Source organism: Acyrthosiphon pisum, chromosome A1 (genome assembly GCF_005508785.2).
Source record: "Acyrthosiphon pisum isolate AL4f chromosome A1, pea_aphid_22Mar2018_4r6ur, whole genome shotgun sequence".
Lineage (NCBI taxonomy): Eukaryota > Metazoa > Arthropoda > Insecta > Hemiptera > Aphididae > Acyrthosiphon > Acyrthosiphon pisum.
In genome coordinates this window covers 127,393,791-127,412,148 of record NC_042494.1, presented here as the reverse complement: position 1 = coordinate 127,412,148, position 18,358 = coordinate 127,393,791, and the positions used below count along the sequence as shown (strand labels likewise).

General features: G+C 31.3%; 1 protein-coding gene across 2 annotated transcripts in view; it reads right to left on the bottom strand.

Annotated features, from left to right (window-relative positions):
• LOC100159231 (Krueppel-like factor 4) overlaps positions 1 to 18,358 on the bottom strand; it is a 100,685-nt gene that overhangs the window by 34,175 nt on the left and 48,152 nt on the right. Inside the window, exon 3 of one of the 2 annotated variants that reach the window (XM_001944998.5) lies at positions 14,292 to 14,345. The exons of the other annotated variant lie outside the window; for it this stretch is intronic. Within the exon in view, the coding sequence (XP_001945033.2) occupies positions 14,292 to 14,345 (54 nt within the window). The remainder of the gene's footprint in view (positions 1 to 14,291; positions 14,346 to 18,358) is intronic. 2 annotated transcript variants of the gene reach the window in all.

Below are 18,358 nucleotides of genomic sequence, written 5' to 3'. Positions count from 1 at the left end.
GTATTTATAACCATTTAAAACTACCAACATACTTTTAAGTATTTTTTTCTATCTATGATGAACCTCCCTCACCCACATTAAATTTCTGTCTATGGCACTGATATACTACTACCTATATAAAATATAATAATGTATATAGTAATATTTAAATGTCTACGTATAATATTTCGGATTATATTATTATAATATGCGTCATTTAAAAATGATTTACTACTATTATGATAATAATATATTATATCGATATATATTAGGTATATTATAATATAAACCATGCGCAAACGGGATTTTAATATTTCGGTTGATATAAACTATTATTGTTTATAATATATTATGCCTATACGATTTATATAAATGTTTCAAATACAAAACCTGAAATGTGCATTAAAAAAATACGAATCATATAATTAAAAAAAGTGAGATATATATTGTATCAGGTGGACCACCGAGGTAGTTATTAATAAATCATGGCATTTCTAAAATAACACCGTTTTTAAGCGATGCTCTGTTTACTAAAAAAATGTCAACTGTTATTATTTTTTGTTTTTGTATCATACTTTCAAAGTTTCAACCTATATAAATTTTAATCTTGTTCACAGATTTTTGTTAAATATTGAAAACTCAAAAAAATATATCATTTAATCTTAAAAAATATTTTTGTTCAATATATAGGTAATAATAAAAAAAAAGTATTGCGGTATTATAAGACACAATATAAAAACGTTGCAAACTACCTAGGAATCAATTATTGTTTAATATACAAACGTATGGAGCTTGGCGACATTATAATATAAAATACTTATAAGTAAACCGATAAGTACCTCTTATCTGTAGAAACTAAAATAAGATCAATAAAAATATCGTTTTAAAAAAAAAGAGTTAGTAATTAAAAAAAAACCTCATTATTTGGAAAGTACCTATATATGTATATATAAAAACTGTACCTATAGGCTATAATATGTATAATTTCATTTAAAATAATAATTAATAATGATAATATAATGGTAAAGAAAATGGTAGGTTTTATTGTCACATTAACTTAGGTAGGTACTTATACACTTCCCATTGCATGTGAGATTGACGTAAAATTGTAAAAACAATTATCATTACATATTTTGTTCTGTCGATGATACATTTCAATTTGCCACAGTTATGAATCATATTATTATATTGTTATTTAAGTTGAAAACGATTAAATTTATGCTAATACTCTGTCAGTTTAGCTTTATAATTTTAGAATATCAGTTTAATGATGAATATAATATATTGTTTTTACAATGATGGGTGTTTTTTTATCGTTTAAAGACACTTTTCATACTAGAAAAAAATGTTTCTTGCATAAGACGAAATTCGTTAAAATCTCTAATTATTTTTATAAGCATATCGAATGACAGACAGAGTATCCATTCACAATCATTTTCCCATATTCAATAATTGTTTATTGAATTCAATATTAACACAATACACAACACATCCATAACAACAGTGACCTACTCAATTACGAAGTATAGTTTCAATCATAAACCTATAAACTGAGTTAGTTTAGTAACGTATTTTATAGGTCTATGGGTTCAACTGATTCCTACAACTTTACTATACAGCAGAAACCGGGTTTTTACAACTAAAATTAAATATTTATATCTATACAGGTAACAAAGTTTTTACACATTAAAAAGCAAAATTTCGATCACATTTTGACCGATATAGAACTGCGCGTGAAATGGTATAATTTTCAAGTAAACGAAGAGTGATGGATATCAACCGATTCAATCATAAACTCGTAATAATTATGTGTAATAAATATAAAATAATATTATATACCTATTATTATTATTCAACTGCAAATATTCATTGTTTGATTTTTATTTTTAGTCAATAAAAACGATTTTCCTGATTATATTTTAATATTCAAGATATAGTATCTGCAGCAATACAATATGAGATGTCAATTAATTATAAAAAAACCATCAGTTTCAAATTATTCTGTTTTTTTTAACCTTTTTGTTGTGGCATTCGTAAATTTTATCTTTTAGAATTCGATTTAACGAATTGATGAGTTTATTAATCAATTATAACGTATGTGGTCATGTGAAACCAGTTTTTAAATGCATATACATATATACGTGTGCTTAAATTTGATCAATTAATGTATTTCGAATACATTAACTATTGTCAGTTGATTGAGAAAACCATATTTGTCGAAAACATCAAACCACTTGCCAAAAAAAAAAAAAAATAAAATAAAACAAAATTTAAAAATACTTCTCGTTAAAATTTCAGAAACTACGCGTGTCTCAAACTGGTTTTAAAATTAAAATCTATTAACCGATTGTTGAAACATCCCACCACTGTCATTTTAAATCGTTGTGCCACGAGCATTTGAAAATATAGGAACGTAAATCATATATATTATAATAAATACAATATAATGAGGATAATATTATAATACTAAAAACTAGACAAAATAGAAAAATCATTAATAATTCTAGTTGATAATAATTTATACAGTCGTACTAATGTACCATTGCCTATATAATATTATACATCGATGCGTCCATATTTGACTACTGTTGTACACGATCGTGTTAATGTGTTATATACGCCGAGTCCCTAACATAGCTGGTGGTATAATATATTATTATAAATCCGTCGCGTAACTATTTCAAAATGTGTTAAACGTCCAATCTGCTGAATTATAATATATTTAAAACGTACGTATATCAATCATGTACAGTGTGCGTGTTTCAAATGCGGTTTTTCATCGGCCCCGGTACGCTGTCGTTTGTATATCATCAAACTAAACACGACGTAGGTATATAATAATATTCTAATCGTATATATTATCATTATAGGTAGGTATACGGAAACGGCACAGCAAAACGAATAATAATATCATATTTTCGCCGAATAATAAGAGCACAATAATAATATTATTATAATATATTATGGTACCTACCTATATGTATAATAATAATATATAACATATTATAATATACGCTCTGCAGAGGAAATGTCGTAATTCATCCGAAGATCGGAACTTTGAGACAATCGGGCGTTTTGACATTCGGGGCGTCATCCATTGTGTGTCCGCCCGGCGCACAACAACACACATAATTACACGATTATTGCACCATTTTTTTTTTTTTTTTTTTAGTTCTTATTGTTGTCGTGTCTTCGGATTTTGTTTTCGTTACTATTATTGTACCTATATATCTCTACTCGCGCTAACCCACGAACGAAAACGATTTTATTTCATATTTTTTTTTTTATTATTATTATTCCTCATCCTAGCGAGCTAACCCACGCTCGTGTGTGTGTGAGTATGTACGCTCCGCGCGAGTTCATTGTTCCCCGGACGCGCGCATATTATAATATACACTGCACATAACACGATAGATATAAATATTCGTCAGATGTACCTCTGCATATACACCTGTGTGACGTGTATGTGCGTTATGGGTACACACCGCACACGGCATATAGGTAAGTATAATAATAACGTCGTACCTATATGGCGGGCACACGCAGACTGCAGAGCACATAATATAGCAGTCCACCGGCATTTCATATATGTAGGCATATATATATATGAATAATATACGTATATGACGTAGGACCAGCACGTCATGTGATACAGGTACCTAGGTATACGATTATTATCGTCGTGGACCATTAAAATTAGGTTGTTGATATAATTATCACCGAGCTCGATCTACGCGCGTGTGCCGATGATCTCGAAACGCGCGTAAACGCAACAGGTAGTAGGTATATACGCGTATAGCCGTATTATATTATATTATATATGTATGCATACGTAGGTATGATATATATATAAGTGAACTGCTATAATATATATTTTTTAATAGCGAAAACCACCGCCGCGCGCAATGATCCGAGGAATATTATAATATTTTATATTCAGACCCAAATTGGAACCGGGCGAAACGGCATCACGCGACCGATGTGTAACGATATTATGGTGGCCAGGCTAAAGTGTATATTAAATATATGTATGTGTGTATGTGCATGTGTGTATATATATTCTATATATACGTCGTAGTCGAGTATGCGAGCTCGCAATTGGCCCAACGCACGCACGTTTGATTATAATACATTTTAAATGCTGTTTACAAGCGACCCTGGCAACTTTTAAAACCACCGATCGTTATGTGTGTATGTGTGTGTGTGTGTTGTATACTTGTATATATATTATATACGATGATAATTATCAAATTAATATAATACCAAGCCGCTTTAATATTACCTATATTATATATTATATTATGATATCGTGCAGCTGTATCACTACTTATTTCTTGGTTATTGAAAAAAAAATATAATATTATAAGCTAAATAATATACGCGTATGTTATTAATATAAATTGTAATAGTAATATTTAACAGTAAAGTATAAGTTCGGAATAAAAATATAATATTAAATTGTATAATATGATTTTTATAGTCCATGGACCTCCCTGGATCAGGACATATTTTATGGTCGTGTTACTATCTAATATATAGTATTAATCAGTATTCTAATATATTATATTGTATATATGGTCGAATAATACGTACGTAATGTTGGTGTTTTTTTTTTTGCTAAGTAGATTATAATGAAATAAAAATATTTTATAATGCAAAATAATATGTCAAATTTGAAAATGCGCCAAGTGTTGCGTATATATACAATGTCTTATAGGTGTTCCGTGTACATACCTATTGTTGTAATAATAATATATTGCTATAAATATAATATAATCCCATTATTGCGTGCCATATTGTTTTAAATCCAATCGATTGCCAATTTAATTCGAACACGATTGCTACGCGTTTTAACCGATATCTACTATTTGCATAAATTGTAGCGAACTGCTATTATGGCGTAAAGGTCTTCGGCGACAGTGTATTATGGTAGTTGTTGTTGGTATATAGGTACGTTCATACGTGGGCAATCCGAAAAATTAAATTATGTATGTCGACCTATAATGTCAGAAACAAACCTATACCTACCTGTTGGCTACCGTATTTTCTTTAATATTATTATTATTACTATTATTATTATTTATTTGTTATTTTTGTTAACACGTAACGCCGTGCGTTTACGGTGGGCGCGTTTCAAAACAACTGTTTAAATTGGACGTTTTGTCCGTAAATAAAATTCTTACACGCCTACAATTCGCATGCGCGCGCGAAACCCACTTACGACCTCAATTATAAAATAAAAAACCAACATTGTGGTGAAACATCATATTATTGCATTTCGTCGAAATAAACAAAAATACAAATAAAATACAATAATATGCGTACCAATACATAATATAATATACCTACCTAATAATCATGTAATTTGTCAAACGGCTATATGTGCACAACTGCGCAAGGTTGTATAATAATATAACGCGCGGAGAACTTAAAACTTCAAAGACTAACCGTACGGGGGTGTTGTATGGAGGTTTGTGTTTAAACATTATATAACAATATAATGTTATATCAATGTTATTGTCACCGCGTCGTATTATAATAATATTAATATATCCCCTACGACTGCTGCTGCTGCAGTCTTTTACCCATACAGCAATATGGCTATATAATACAATATAGTATGGTACATACGCGCGAGAAGTACCTATATATATATATTGTATTCAAATCCAACCGTAGATAATCGGAAACATAGCAAGTTGCAAGTAATCGTGACTTATCGTATTCCAAGTGATTGACTCGTGATATTGCGATTTCACATATTGTGCGAGACGATCGATCGCGCGAACACTATACCGCGACGTATACCCGGTATATAGCCCCTCACATTTATATATGTGGTATATGTCTATATATAAATGAGCATATATTATTATTATTATTATTATTATTTATACGCATATATAATGTAAATGTATAAATGTGCTGCTGCTGCAGCGTGTGCGATGTCTGTAAAACGTCGAATGTCCGATTTTAACGGCGGACTCTTAAAGTTCTAAAATTAATCTCCAGGACATAATAAATTGCAGTACCGACGAGAGCCTGACGTCGGATAATATATGTTTTATTTTTGAAAAGTAAAAAAAAAATATCAAATAGATGCGGGCGATAATATGCTAATACAGAATAATTTCCAATCGTAAACGTCTGCATGAGACATCGGAGGCACTCAAATCTCGTCGTGCGATATATCTCAAATTGCGTATTAAAATGTGTCCGATAATATGCGTTTGTCCATTAGGTTTTCATTATTATTATTATTATTATTTCTGCTTTTTTTTTTTTATTTCGCGTTCCGTTTGGATTTGCATTTACGACTTTTCAGCGCGTTGTTTCCATGCCAATTCCGTTTCATATAATATTATTATAATAATACGTTTTCGAACTGAATCTCATTTCTTTGCAGTAAACTGTATGGCCGTATGGGTACACAACCGATGCAGGTGACATTACTGTACTATTGTATAATATATTATTATTTAAATAATTGTCAATTTCGAAAAAAAAAAATTCTGTATACGCAGCAATTCTGTATATTACAGGGCCACGATTTGTGTGTATGTTTATGGTTTTTCGTCTCCGGTAGTATAATTTGAATATAAACGAACAAACGAGTTATGTGCCCTCTAAACGATAAAACACTGAACATAGCTGCAGCGAGGAATAACAAAAAGAAATAATAATAATAATAAAAAGAGAGAAATAACAAAAATGATAATAACGTAACTAGTCACCTGGGGCCCCTATAATTATTGTGTTTCTTCTCATTTAAATAATCTTCTGGACAAACAATTTTTTGGTTTTCGACCTTAATGTAATGAGCGCCGGATATGCACGTGCGTTAATTTATTATAACTGCATAGCCAATAGCTATTATACCTACATCTGTATACATATGATAATAACAATCGTGTAAAATAATTACAATAATAGTAATAGTCACAGTCACAGTCGCTCGTTTGAAGCTCTTTTATCTCTCGGATCCTGCAGCAACAAGTGCTATACAGTATTGCAGTATATAGGTATACCCCGGGTGGTAACACGGGCAGCAGTTTTACCCAGCAAATACCGTGGTATTGATAGAGAGAGAGAGATATTATCACCGTCGTTTCTAACATTTTACGAGACGTTTGGACTTCTATGGACCACGGTAATGGTATGACGGCCGTGTCGATTGTTTACCGTAGAAAATACTCGTTTTATAAAATATAATATATTATTATACATTTAAGTAGCCAAAATTAAAACGACGTTTGTTATTGGTTTACTGACATAATTTACGACCAGAGGGTGAATTATGAAACCGAAAAAATGTCACGTCGAGGCAATAGAAAAACGGTCTACACGAAAATAATAATAATAACCGACTGGCAATAAAATGAAAATAATAATGTAAATACGTTGTAGGTCGAGGTGATTTCCTGCGGTGGCACTCGGCCATTATCATAATAATTTCTCTACTCTTTTTTTCCCCCAAAAATATTATATTTTATAGGTGTAAACAATCGGTTTAAGTGGCGTGGGGCGACAATAATTTAGATCTCGGAAATCATAAGAATATGAATACATATATTTATGAAATACTAAAAAAACAAATTTATTTGTTTTCTTTCTTTCCCCGCGCACGCGCGTACCACGATACCACGTTACACCTTGACCCACACGCTTTCTGCTGTAGCCAAGTTGTAGTTTAAATAATATTAATAATAATATGCTCTTCTAAGGGGAAACTGGTTAACCATCATCATCATCGTCGTTCGTCGTCATAACGTAATATTATTATAATACGTATATTATGTAGGTTCATGATAATTATTATGCGAAATGCGCGCGTTTCGTTTTTAAGACTCGACGAATAGTGTCCAATATATATATATATATATATATAGTTTGGTTCGAAAAATATATATGACGTATGTGTCGATATATTATATTATAATATACTGTACGAATAAAATACAAATATGGAATTGTTTAATTTTTTTTTTCGGTCTATACTGTTATATTATTATAATTATCATCATATACCTACGTACCTCTCGGTCGTTTGTTATAGACTTTTCGTCGATGCGTTTCGGCGGGAGAATAACATAGTTATATTTTCATTTTGAAATGCCATTGACCGCCCACGACACTTTTTTTTTCATAATAATATATAATATAATATTATAATAATAATAATATTATCTTCTCTCCGCAGCGAGACCGGTTCTCGCCGTTATGCTAAAATTTTTACCACAGTAATTATCCATCCGCACCGCGTTATGTTTATTAATAGTCGGCATGGCATGAAAAGCCGGGGGTATTGTTTTCGCTAAGCGCGTGCGCCGTGGGACGCCCACCGTCGTCGGTCGGTGAGTACAACAGAAAAATTACAAACGTACGAGTATAATTATTATTATTAAGCTGATATATTATATACGTATTTTGTAAAAAAAATTGTGCTTGCGATATACGGTGGTGCCGGTGGTTGGGAGGGGAAGAGGGGATGGCAGTTATATTTTTTTTCATCGTCAAGGTCTTAATAGATTTTTAAGCGTATAAAAACATAGTGAAAAATATATTTAGGCGTGCGTAATTTAAGATAAAAGTATAATACGTTACATTATATGTTTTATAAATATTTACTTGTAATTAATAAACCTGCATAATATTATTGCAGTAAATTCTACATTAACTGTGTTAACTGTATTAACTGTGTTCATTCAACACAAATTACAGTGAAATAATCGGTAAATGATACGCACGTGGTAGTGTTCCAATTAATTGCCAGAACAGATAGAATATTATGTGATATGTTGTTGGCGATGAGGTGAAAATCATTTTTGCGGGTCAAAATGTATTTGGTTATACAGAGCATAGATTAGATTAGCTGAACAACCTAAATTAATAAAACCATTTTTTTTATATAGCATGCCAAGTTATAATATTATATTTAATACCGACATTGTAATTGCACTTCGTGGACATACTTACTGTGAACACAGTATGAATATATATAGTTGATAATAAATTAAAATATCATTTAACTTGGTTCATAGTTTTGTGTCAAATTTCCAAAATCAAAATGTGAAATCAACACAGTAACATCGCATTTCCGTTTTCTAAATACTTAGTTCATTATTGAGCTCATCGAGAGAAGGTAAAACATTTTTAAAAAACCAATATAATTAATTAGTTATAAATTATTAAAAACACATTGACTGCCTGCAGCAATATGATTATATTTGTGAGCTTCGATGTATTATCGGAATATATTATTTATGAATACATCTAATACATTATTTTTTAAATCTGAAAACATATTGCGTTTTATATAAGAGATAAAAAAATCAAAGCTAATATCCGTATAATATTTTAATTGCAATCGAATGCATTTAGATGTTGAACTATAATTATGAGTGATAAATAAGGCGATCATATATTATTATGCTATCGCTTTACTATGGTATTATTTATTGCTTATTTTGCATTATTAATTATGATTTTCTTAATAATAATTATTATCATGAATGTATTCGGGCTAAAGGATATCTGCAATGCAAACGGGTGTATAATATACCATTATGGTCAATATGGATTCCAGGAGCAGTGTTGTGTATAATGTGTATCAATACAATATGATAGTATAAGACGTATATCGATATAATTATTGATGCAGGTTGTTCATTAAAGTGTATCATTTTATTAATAAATACATAATGATTGTTACGTCCATGTGATATCTAGGTTTGAATAATATACAATATATAGTACCTATCACCGTTTGCAGCGCACACATTGTTGGTGATTGGAACCCACTCCGGGCCTGACCTGAGCTTAGCTTCCCCAAATATTTCCAAAGTCTCCCTTCCTAAAAAAAGATCCGCTGATACTCGTATCACATAAAAAAAAATGTTGTACTATATTTAAGGTCATAATCATTAACAGTACTTAAAAAGTATAACGTAGTTTAATTTATTTGCTTTTATACCTCTATAGAAATATTATGTTAGATTTAATTTATAACATAATTTGATTTATGTATTATTGCTGTAATGCTGTTTATCAGTTATTACACAATTGGTGTAGCATTTATAATAAAAGAACAAAAATACAGTGGTTCTGCGAGTTTCTTTTTTCCATTTCATTTAATAGTACCTTTTAAATAGTTTTTTAAAATAAAAAATATAATCCCTCCTAAAGTTTGACTAAATCTCCGTCTCTAATGGCAGAAGCTTTACCTATACCCGTGTTATGCGTTACGTTTAGAATAATATTGTGATGTTAACTTTATTGAAATCCGTTGTAAATTATAAAAATAAGCTGCTTCCTAGCATTATAGCTTTCAGCGATACGTTATAATCGTGATTCACTCGTTACGCGCAACACGCGTGTATAAAACGTGTACAGGTGGTCATTTATATATATACAGGTGGTCCGTACATAATAAATTGATACCGATGCAGCTAATATAAGTCGTTTATCGTTAAAATCTCGCACCCGAATAATAATTATATTATTATCACTTTATGTGTCGTATAAAAATATATGTAGTGTATTAAACAAGTTTGAGTCTCACTGCGTGAGGTCGTAAAAAATTGCCTATTTTTTAATAGATGAGCGTATTATATATAGTAGTTATAGGTACTCACCACGCAAAACGCAATTATTTGCATGTCGTATATTATATATTATTAAATGTACATAGGTACCTACAAGTAATAAAAAATGTAAAAATATATAAAAAAAATTAATAAAATAAAAACAAACGACAATATGATATGTCACAAGCGTTTCCTGCGAATTGCTCACACCATATTATAATACGCATATGAACATGGCGAACACGCTTACACACTGCACCAGCGACGCGAAACGGTTTGATGTATTTACCGTTTTTCCGCGAACGGATGCGGACACAAGGACGCGCGAGAGCGCCTAAGTGACTGTACAATAATATATTATAACACGTATTATGTACTATTACGTATTTCCCAACCGATTGTGTACAGTATAATGCAAGTTGTATACAGGGCGATTAGTGAAAACAATGACGCGATGCAAAGTCAAACTTTCGACGCGCTGCAAAAGTTGACGTTTCTAATTATATTATTATAAAAAAGTCATCATTGTCACACCCCGCGAATTGCGACATACTCGCTCAAAGTGATACAAACCACACGAAGTTATTATCACTTACTTAAAAGACGATCCGACGAATTCGGATAAAAAATAATAATATATATATATAATATTATATATACAAGTATACTCGTAATAATCATATAGACTATGCGTACGAGCCAATACCGAAGGATTTTAAATTGTTAACATGTAAATAAAACGCTGAAAAAAAAGTTCAATAATTATTAGTGTGATCGACTAAATAAAATGATGCACATTTACAACGAATTGCATTACATTACGGTATTTCGTGAACCAATCAAAAAACATAAGTATAGTTTATAGTACTATTTGGTCGATACGCATTAAACAATTTTTGTTCGTTGCATATTTTAGAACGGTTTCTACGGGACTTGTTATGAAGAAAGTGAAAAATAATTCTAGAGCTCATATTACGTTAGCTTATTAGGTACTATGTAAAATATTTTATACGATTTTTCACGTTTTATCGTGAGAAAACACGTCATACTAGCAATTTATTTAGATATAATATATTATTATACTTCATGGCTTCGTATTTTTAAGAGGACAGCATTTAATTATTTATTGAGGATAATTTAAGACTAGAAAAAAAGAATAATAGATGATTTCATAAATATTGATTTAATTTATGCTAAAATTTCAATATAATATGATTGGCTAGCAATCTAGCATATAATTATCATAATATGTTTCAGAAGTTAAAAAAAAATTGCGGGGAGGCTGAACCCGAATACATGTCAATGAGTACCTGTAAGCAATATACTATATTATGAGCTATATAACGTGTATTAATAATCGCACAACAACACGATGTCAGACGGCGTATGCAATTTTAATTCAAACTGCAGCAAAATCAAATAAAATAATGTCATCGACGTCGCGAGCTTATACGACGCGACGCCGCAACGGATCGGACATATTATAATATCGCTATGTACATTGTTGGGCCATTATCTACGCGTAGGTTGTGGATAAAAATATATCATCATATTATTATATAGTTATAACATCGACGGGAATATTATTATCGAGTCTATATACCTGGCCACGATAACGTATTTATATTAATATTATACATTCATACAATATATAATATCACGTCATAAATCTAACACGCGAAAACACGTTCGAGTCGGAAATGACACGCTTGTCTAGCGAGGCTTGAGCATACTACCCGTAATAATAATATTGTATATACATTATATATATCACTGCGTATAGACGAGTTTTCCTTATGCGTCCTGTCACCGAGGCGGCCGCCGCTATAATAATATTATCCGACTTCGATAAGTTTCGATTCGCGTCCGTAAATAATTGTAATACGATTCCATTCGCGTGGGTCGTCACTCGTCGCCTCCGGGCGCTCTCGCACGTCCGAAAAAAATCGAAACGGCAGCCAATCGCGTCGCATTAAATATTACACGACGACCGCGGTATTATAATAATAATAGTAATAAATACACGACCGCTGTCATTGTGAGCATTTTGGTTTTTTATTTTATTTTTTTCATCAACAAATAGTATTACGTATTATTATTATATTTATTATTTACTGGGGCGAAACTGCTGCCGGTTGCCCCAGGAGAGAGAACCGCCGCGACGGAGGCATCTTAATGATATTATTATCATCAGTGGCCCGAACGAAGTAAATTATATACATAATATAATTTACATATACGGAGTGATCCATTCAATTGGCTCTACACCGATTTTCAGCCAATTTGTGATTGTGACAATTAGTTAGGTATAGGTACTTTTATTGTATGACATGAAATATCTAATTATAACGCTATATATACGTATTTTTTTTTACTATTTTTTTGTCACAGTGGATTTCGTGTAATTTTCTAAATGATTGCGTTCATTCTTTATTTAGGTAAGTAAAGTATTAATAAATAATATCAACAAGTGTTCCAGCAGCAAGTTTAAATGAGCGACGAGTAATGTACCGCAACTTTTGGCAGGGTACTCCTCGCTATTTTACTTTGCTCACATACATTTACTTCTCTATGATTAACAAAAAAAAAATAACTATTCACTCAATATTCGATATCATATTACTTAGTTACCCATACTTTGAAACTAAAGATGTTTTTCATATTTTTCAACATTTTAAAAATTACTCGGAAATTAATGTGGCTAACTGGATCACCCTGTACATCATATATCCGAGTGTGTGTCTGTGTGTGTGTATATACGTTTATAACGGCGATAGTAATAATAAAAAATAAAAAAATACAACTTTATAATCGAATCACATTATTATACGGCTGCTGCCGATAATTACAAATCCGTTTATAAACGAGAAAAAGCCCTTCGGTTACCTACGGGCGACGTGTTTTCAATTATTACCGTCCGAAATGTGTATAATATTATTTCGCCGACCGCTGGTAGTATATAATAATAATATAATATTATACATAATATAATAACACATGATATACAAGTATATATTATACGTAACAGAGTCGTCATAAATCCGGTCGGTTGTCACCCTCAGCTGCTGCTGCTGCTGCTGCAGACACGGCGCGCTTAGGTCACTTCAGTCTATAGTGGCTAGTAGTAGAAGTACCTACTAGGGGAGGAGGGATATTGTTTTTTCTCTCTCTCTCTCTCTCGAAATACTATACACTCTAATGGAAAACCGGTACGTTTAATCACGAATGTAATGTAATTTATATTTTATACACACACACATATTATGTGTATTACCTATGTAATATGCATATGCACACACACACGTATATATAGGTAGGTACATGGATATATATATCAGCTTTTTATTCTTTTTTTCACCGCGGCGGGAAAGAAACCTATACAGATATAATATCATCGTGTAATAACATAAAATGTAAAGTATCGGTTTCCCCCCGGAACGCTTAATGATATCTGGATCCTAATCAATTCCCGCCGTCGCCTAGCGCGAACCGAATATTTAAATATTAATCGAACTACCCGCATTCGGTCAAACTGGTTTCCCCGCGGGATTCGTCCATTCAAAAAAATAATAACAATATAACAATATTATTATAATAAAAACTATGACCACGACGCGATTTATATCATTATAATATTATTATTATCGTCATCATCATCATCGTCGTCGTCGTTATTATTATTATTATTATTATTATTATTATTATTATTATTATTAAATGTTTTACCTTGTTCGGCGCGTTGCAGTACCAAGTAGATTTATGGTCCATGCCGGTGCCCATCTGTAACAAACAAGATACGAACGATTTTAATCTCGTGTAGGTACAAATTTAATAATAATTCGTACGCAAACATTTGCCACTTAACATTTTAAATAGGTAGTTTAGAATCGGATATCTCTACAAGAATATTTTATTTTATCATTATTATTTATTATAAATGTAAAACAAAACATCTGTACAATAATTATTATTATATGATGAATGATGATGTTAGTGGTATAGACGATACTTTAAGAGGCGTGAGTGGCGTGAAGAGGAAATCACCTTTGTATTGGTAATACCTCGTTTAATTATTTATTTATTACCAACCTATAGTTTAATAAATTACGATTCCATTTGCGTTTTAACAGTCAAATAGACTAGAGAGTTATCTGCAGGAATATAAAAACAAGGCCAAATTTGTAGTGTTGGAGAATTACTAGGAAATTCCTAGTAGGAATGAAAACGTAAGTATTTTTATTTTATCCAATGTAGTAATATTATAAGTTAATTTGAAAGTATATCCAAATAATCAGTAGTACAACCATATATTTTTCAAGGAGGGAGGGTCCATATTAATCGTATATTTTGTACTTAATACATATGCTCAATTCATTATTTTCATGGCCCAAAAAGGAGGGACCCTCTCCCTGTTGCGCCTTCTAAAATAATATTATAGGTATTATTCATCATGATGAGTACCTACAATAGGCGGACGGAGTCTTCAAAAATAATATTTTTACTTTAATTTATTTAGATAATACTATGTGTTTTTGTTCTAAAACTATTTTAGAGCGATTTGTTTTGAATCTAAAGCGATAGCATGTTTTTAGGACTAAAAATCGCCCGTTAGACGTCCCATCAATCATCATCCGTTTTTCTTCCATCCCAACCATATAACTTGTACCACATTTTCCTCGATCATCCATTATTTTATTTAATGACCCATCATCATAATCATCATCATCATAATCTTTGTGATTAAACGAAGTCTATTCGGATACTCACCATAATATTATAGTAGAAGTAGATAGGTACCATATAGTTACACGTATATCCGTTGCTTTTTCGCTGAAATTATAATATTATGGCCGTCGACGCCTATACCTATCATATAGATATGGTTAAAATAATATGTAACGAGATATCTCATAACGCCCGAGGTACTTAATTCGAAATATTGTATAATATACGATTTTAACGAAAATCCAAAATACATAATATTACGAATTATATATAAATCAAGTAAGAACTGTAAAACTACAACCAAATGTATATAGGTTTAAGTATTATTATACGTTTACGGTTTATTATAATATCAGTATCGGGATCAATCAATTCTCAACCGGTTTTTTTCTCGTACCCAAATTATATCTTGGAGTGAGATTATCGTTACTTATTATTAAATCGAGAAATAAACATAATATTATATTGATTTACTTATCCGTTTGTCACTATATAATCATAATCAATTGAGTACACGAACGCAGCAGGTAACTCGAATATGGCACTCGAATAATGGCTATAATTAATAACGATTAAAAATAATAATTCTTGCAATTATTTTTCATGCATCGACCAATTAATTGAAATTAACGCCCACAAAATATTATCATTCAAATCCGTATCATTAATTCGAAACAAAACCGTTGTGATAAAAAAATATACGTAAGACATAACTGTACTTTTGTCGCAAGTGCAGTTTGGACGTTATTATAATACATCGTCAGTCATTTCCTGAATTATTTTTTAGATATTAATTTATCGTCTGAGCTTATCCTCCAGTCTTATACCGTTGATACCGACGCATGTATTAATATTATAATAGCCAATAGGTATATATAGTATGGGTACCAGTTGTTATCCAACACTAAATAATTAAAATAAAATATCATGTTCCGTTTCGAGTTTTTGGACTCGATAACAAAATTCCTCAAATATCTTAAAAAAAAAAAACAACGTTACATCCAGTGCTGCTATATTATTCAGGTACACATCGTAGGAAATGAATTAAAATATAAAATAAAACGTGACGTATTAATAACAAGCGTGAATCCAGAGGTAAACGTATAATTAAACCTGCGCAGCTATACATAATATTATATTGTATATACGATAATAATACGGCAACAATATATTATATGATTTTACGATAATAAATCGACTCATCGTTCAGCCGGCGGCAAACCATTCAATTACCTGCCTATAAATTGTTTTGCTCGCGTTGATTTTGCTGGTGGGTTTTCGTGAATAAAAAAAAAATTCGAAAAATACGAAAAATCCGTCAACTGTCGTATTATTTATTAATATAATATACCTATTTTGTTTTTTTTTTTTTTTTTACGACGTACAATAAACATCACGGAATCTGCGCGCGCGCTCTCTTTCTTTCAGTACCTACCTATTTTTTTTTCCTCCCGGTGATTTTTTTTTCCCCCAGGAGATAAACACGCCATTACGGCAATATAATAATAAGGTGTTAATTTCTCGCACTACCCATGCGGACGGACAAACACGTGTGGCGTCGGCTTTCGTTCAAACGTCTGCTGCATCAATGACACCTATAATAATAATAATAATAATAATCGAACGTCGGCAGAAAACAGTCGTAGTGGCTTATTTTTCTTTCGTACGTTATTGTATTTTATAATATATTATGAGTCGTATGATTGGTATACCGTTGTTTGTTTACCGACGAGGACGGTTCACGCTGTTTTCACCGCATACACTAATATCCTGATAGATATAATACAGAACGATTATATAGGTATTCATGTTTTTCAAAAATCTCGTCATCTTCGATAAGTTTTTTACTTTTTTATACGATCGCAGTACCTTATGAAATGAGTGTGAACGTCCATACGCCAAAAGCAATCATACTACTCAAGTAATAAACGCATGTGTTGTCTCCGTCTCACTACACGACGCATAAGAAACAAAAATGTAATTTCAGAAATTCCGATTTTGTATTCGTATAGCTTAAAATGCTTAAATACCTATATGCTTAGAGTGAACTGACCCAAAATCAAACATAATATTGTGTAAAATATAGATATCTAAATATGTGGGTACGGAGTCCTCTCAAACTTAAAAACATTTTCAGTTTGGACGAACGGAGTGGAATGGGCACAGAGGCAACATGTTGCCATGTTGGTGAACTGTGAAACATTATAAACGAAGGTAAATATTAAAAATAAAAATAAAAATAAAAACATTAAAAACGCAATACAATTAAACATTTTCACGGAGTGAATGTTTTAAAAAATTAACGCTTTTCGAGATAACGATAGAGTGTACGCTGTAAAAAGAATCACTCTGTATATATTTAATATATATACTTATGTGTAATGTTATGTACATCTTATATTAGTATTTAGTGTGCACGCACACGCTGACACACACGCACGAGCATAGATAAGATAGGCGAAGAGGACACGTCAATATATATACAGATACACACACGAATCGTTCGGGAAAGTGGTCCCCACAGATCAAATATTTACTCAAAGAAACCCGTTTTTTCCGACTTTTTTTTTATCATAGATACCGAGAATGAAAATAACAGCTAAAACGTATAGGCCATATATATACGTATCATATTATTTATATATATATTTATTGTATTATGCGCGCGTGTTATGAGATCACCTCGAGAGCCACATAATATTAGGTATACATCATTGGTAGGTACCTATCTCTATAATAATAAGCGCTGTCGAGTTTTAAGTTTTTTTTAGTTTTTTAATAATCATGTGCAGCCAGCACGCGTTATTGATTGGCGCACATATAACATTTATTATTATTGTAGGTAAATGATTTCAGTCGTTGAATCGCAACGATTTTTTTAGACATCATAAAGTATAATATAGATTTGTGAATAATAATATCGACCTTTTCTGTACTTGTAGGATTTTTTTTTTAAATTTAGAAGGAGAGAAGTTTTTTTCGATTATAATATGATACGTCTGCAAAGTTGAGCGACTATATTATAATATCGAAGATATTGTGATATTATAGCGCTGTTGCATCAACTC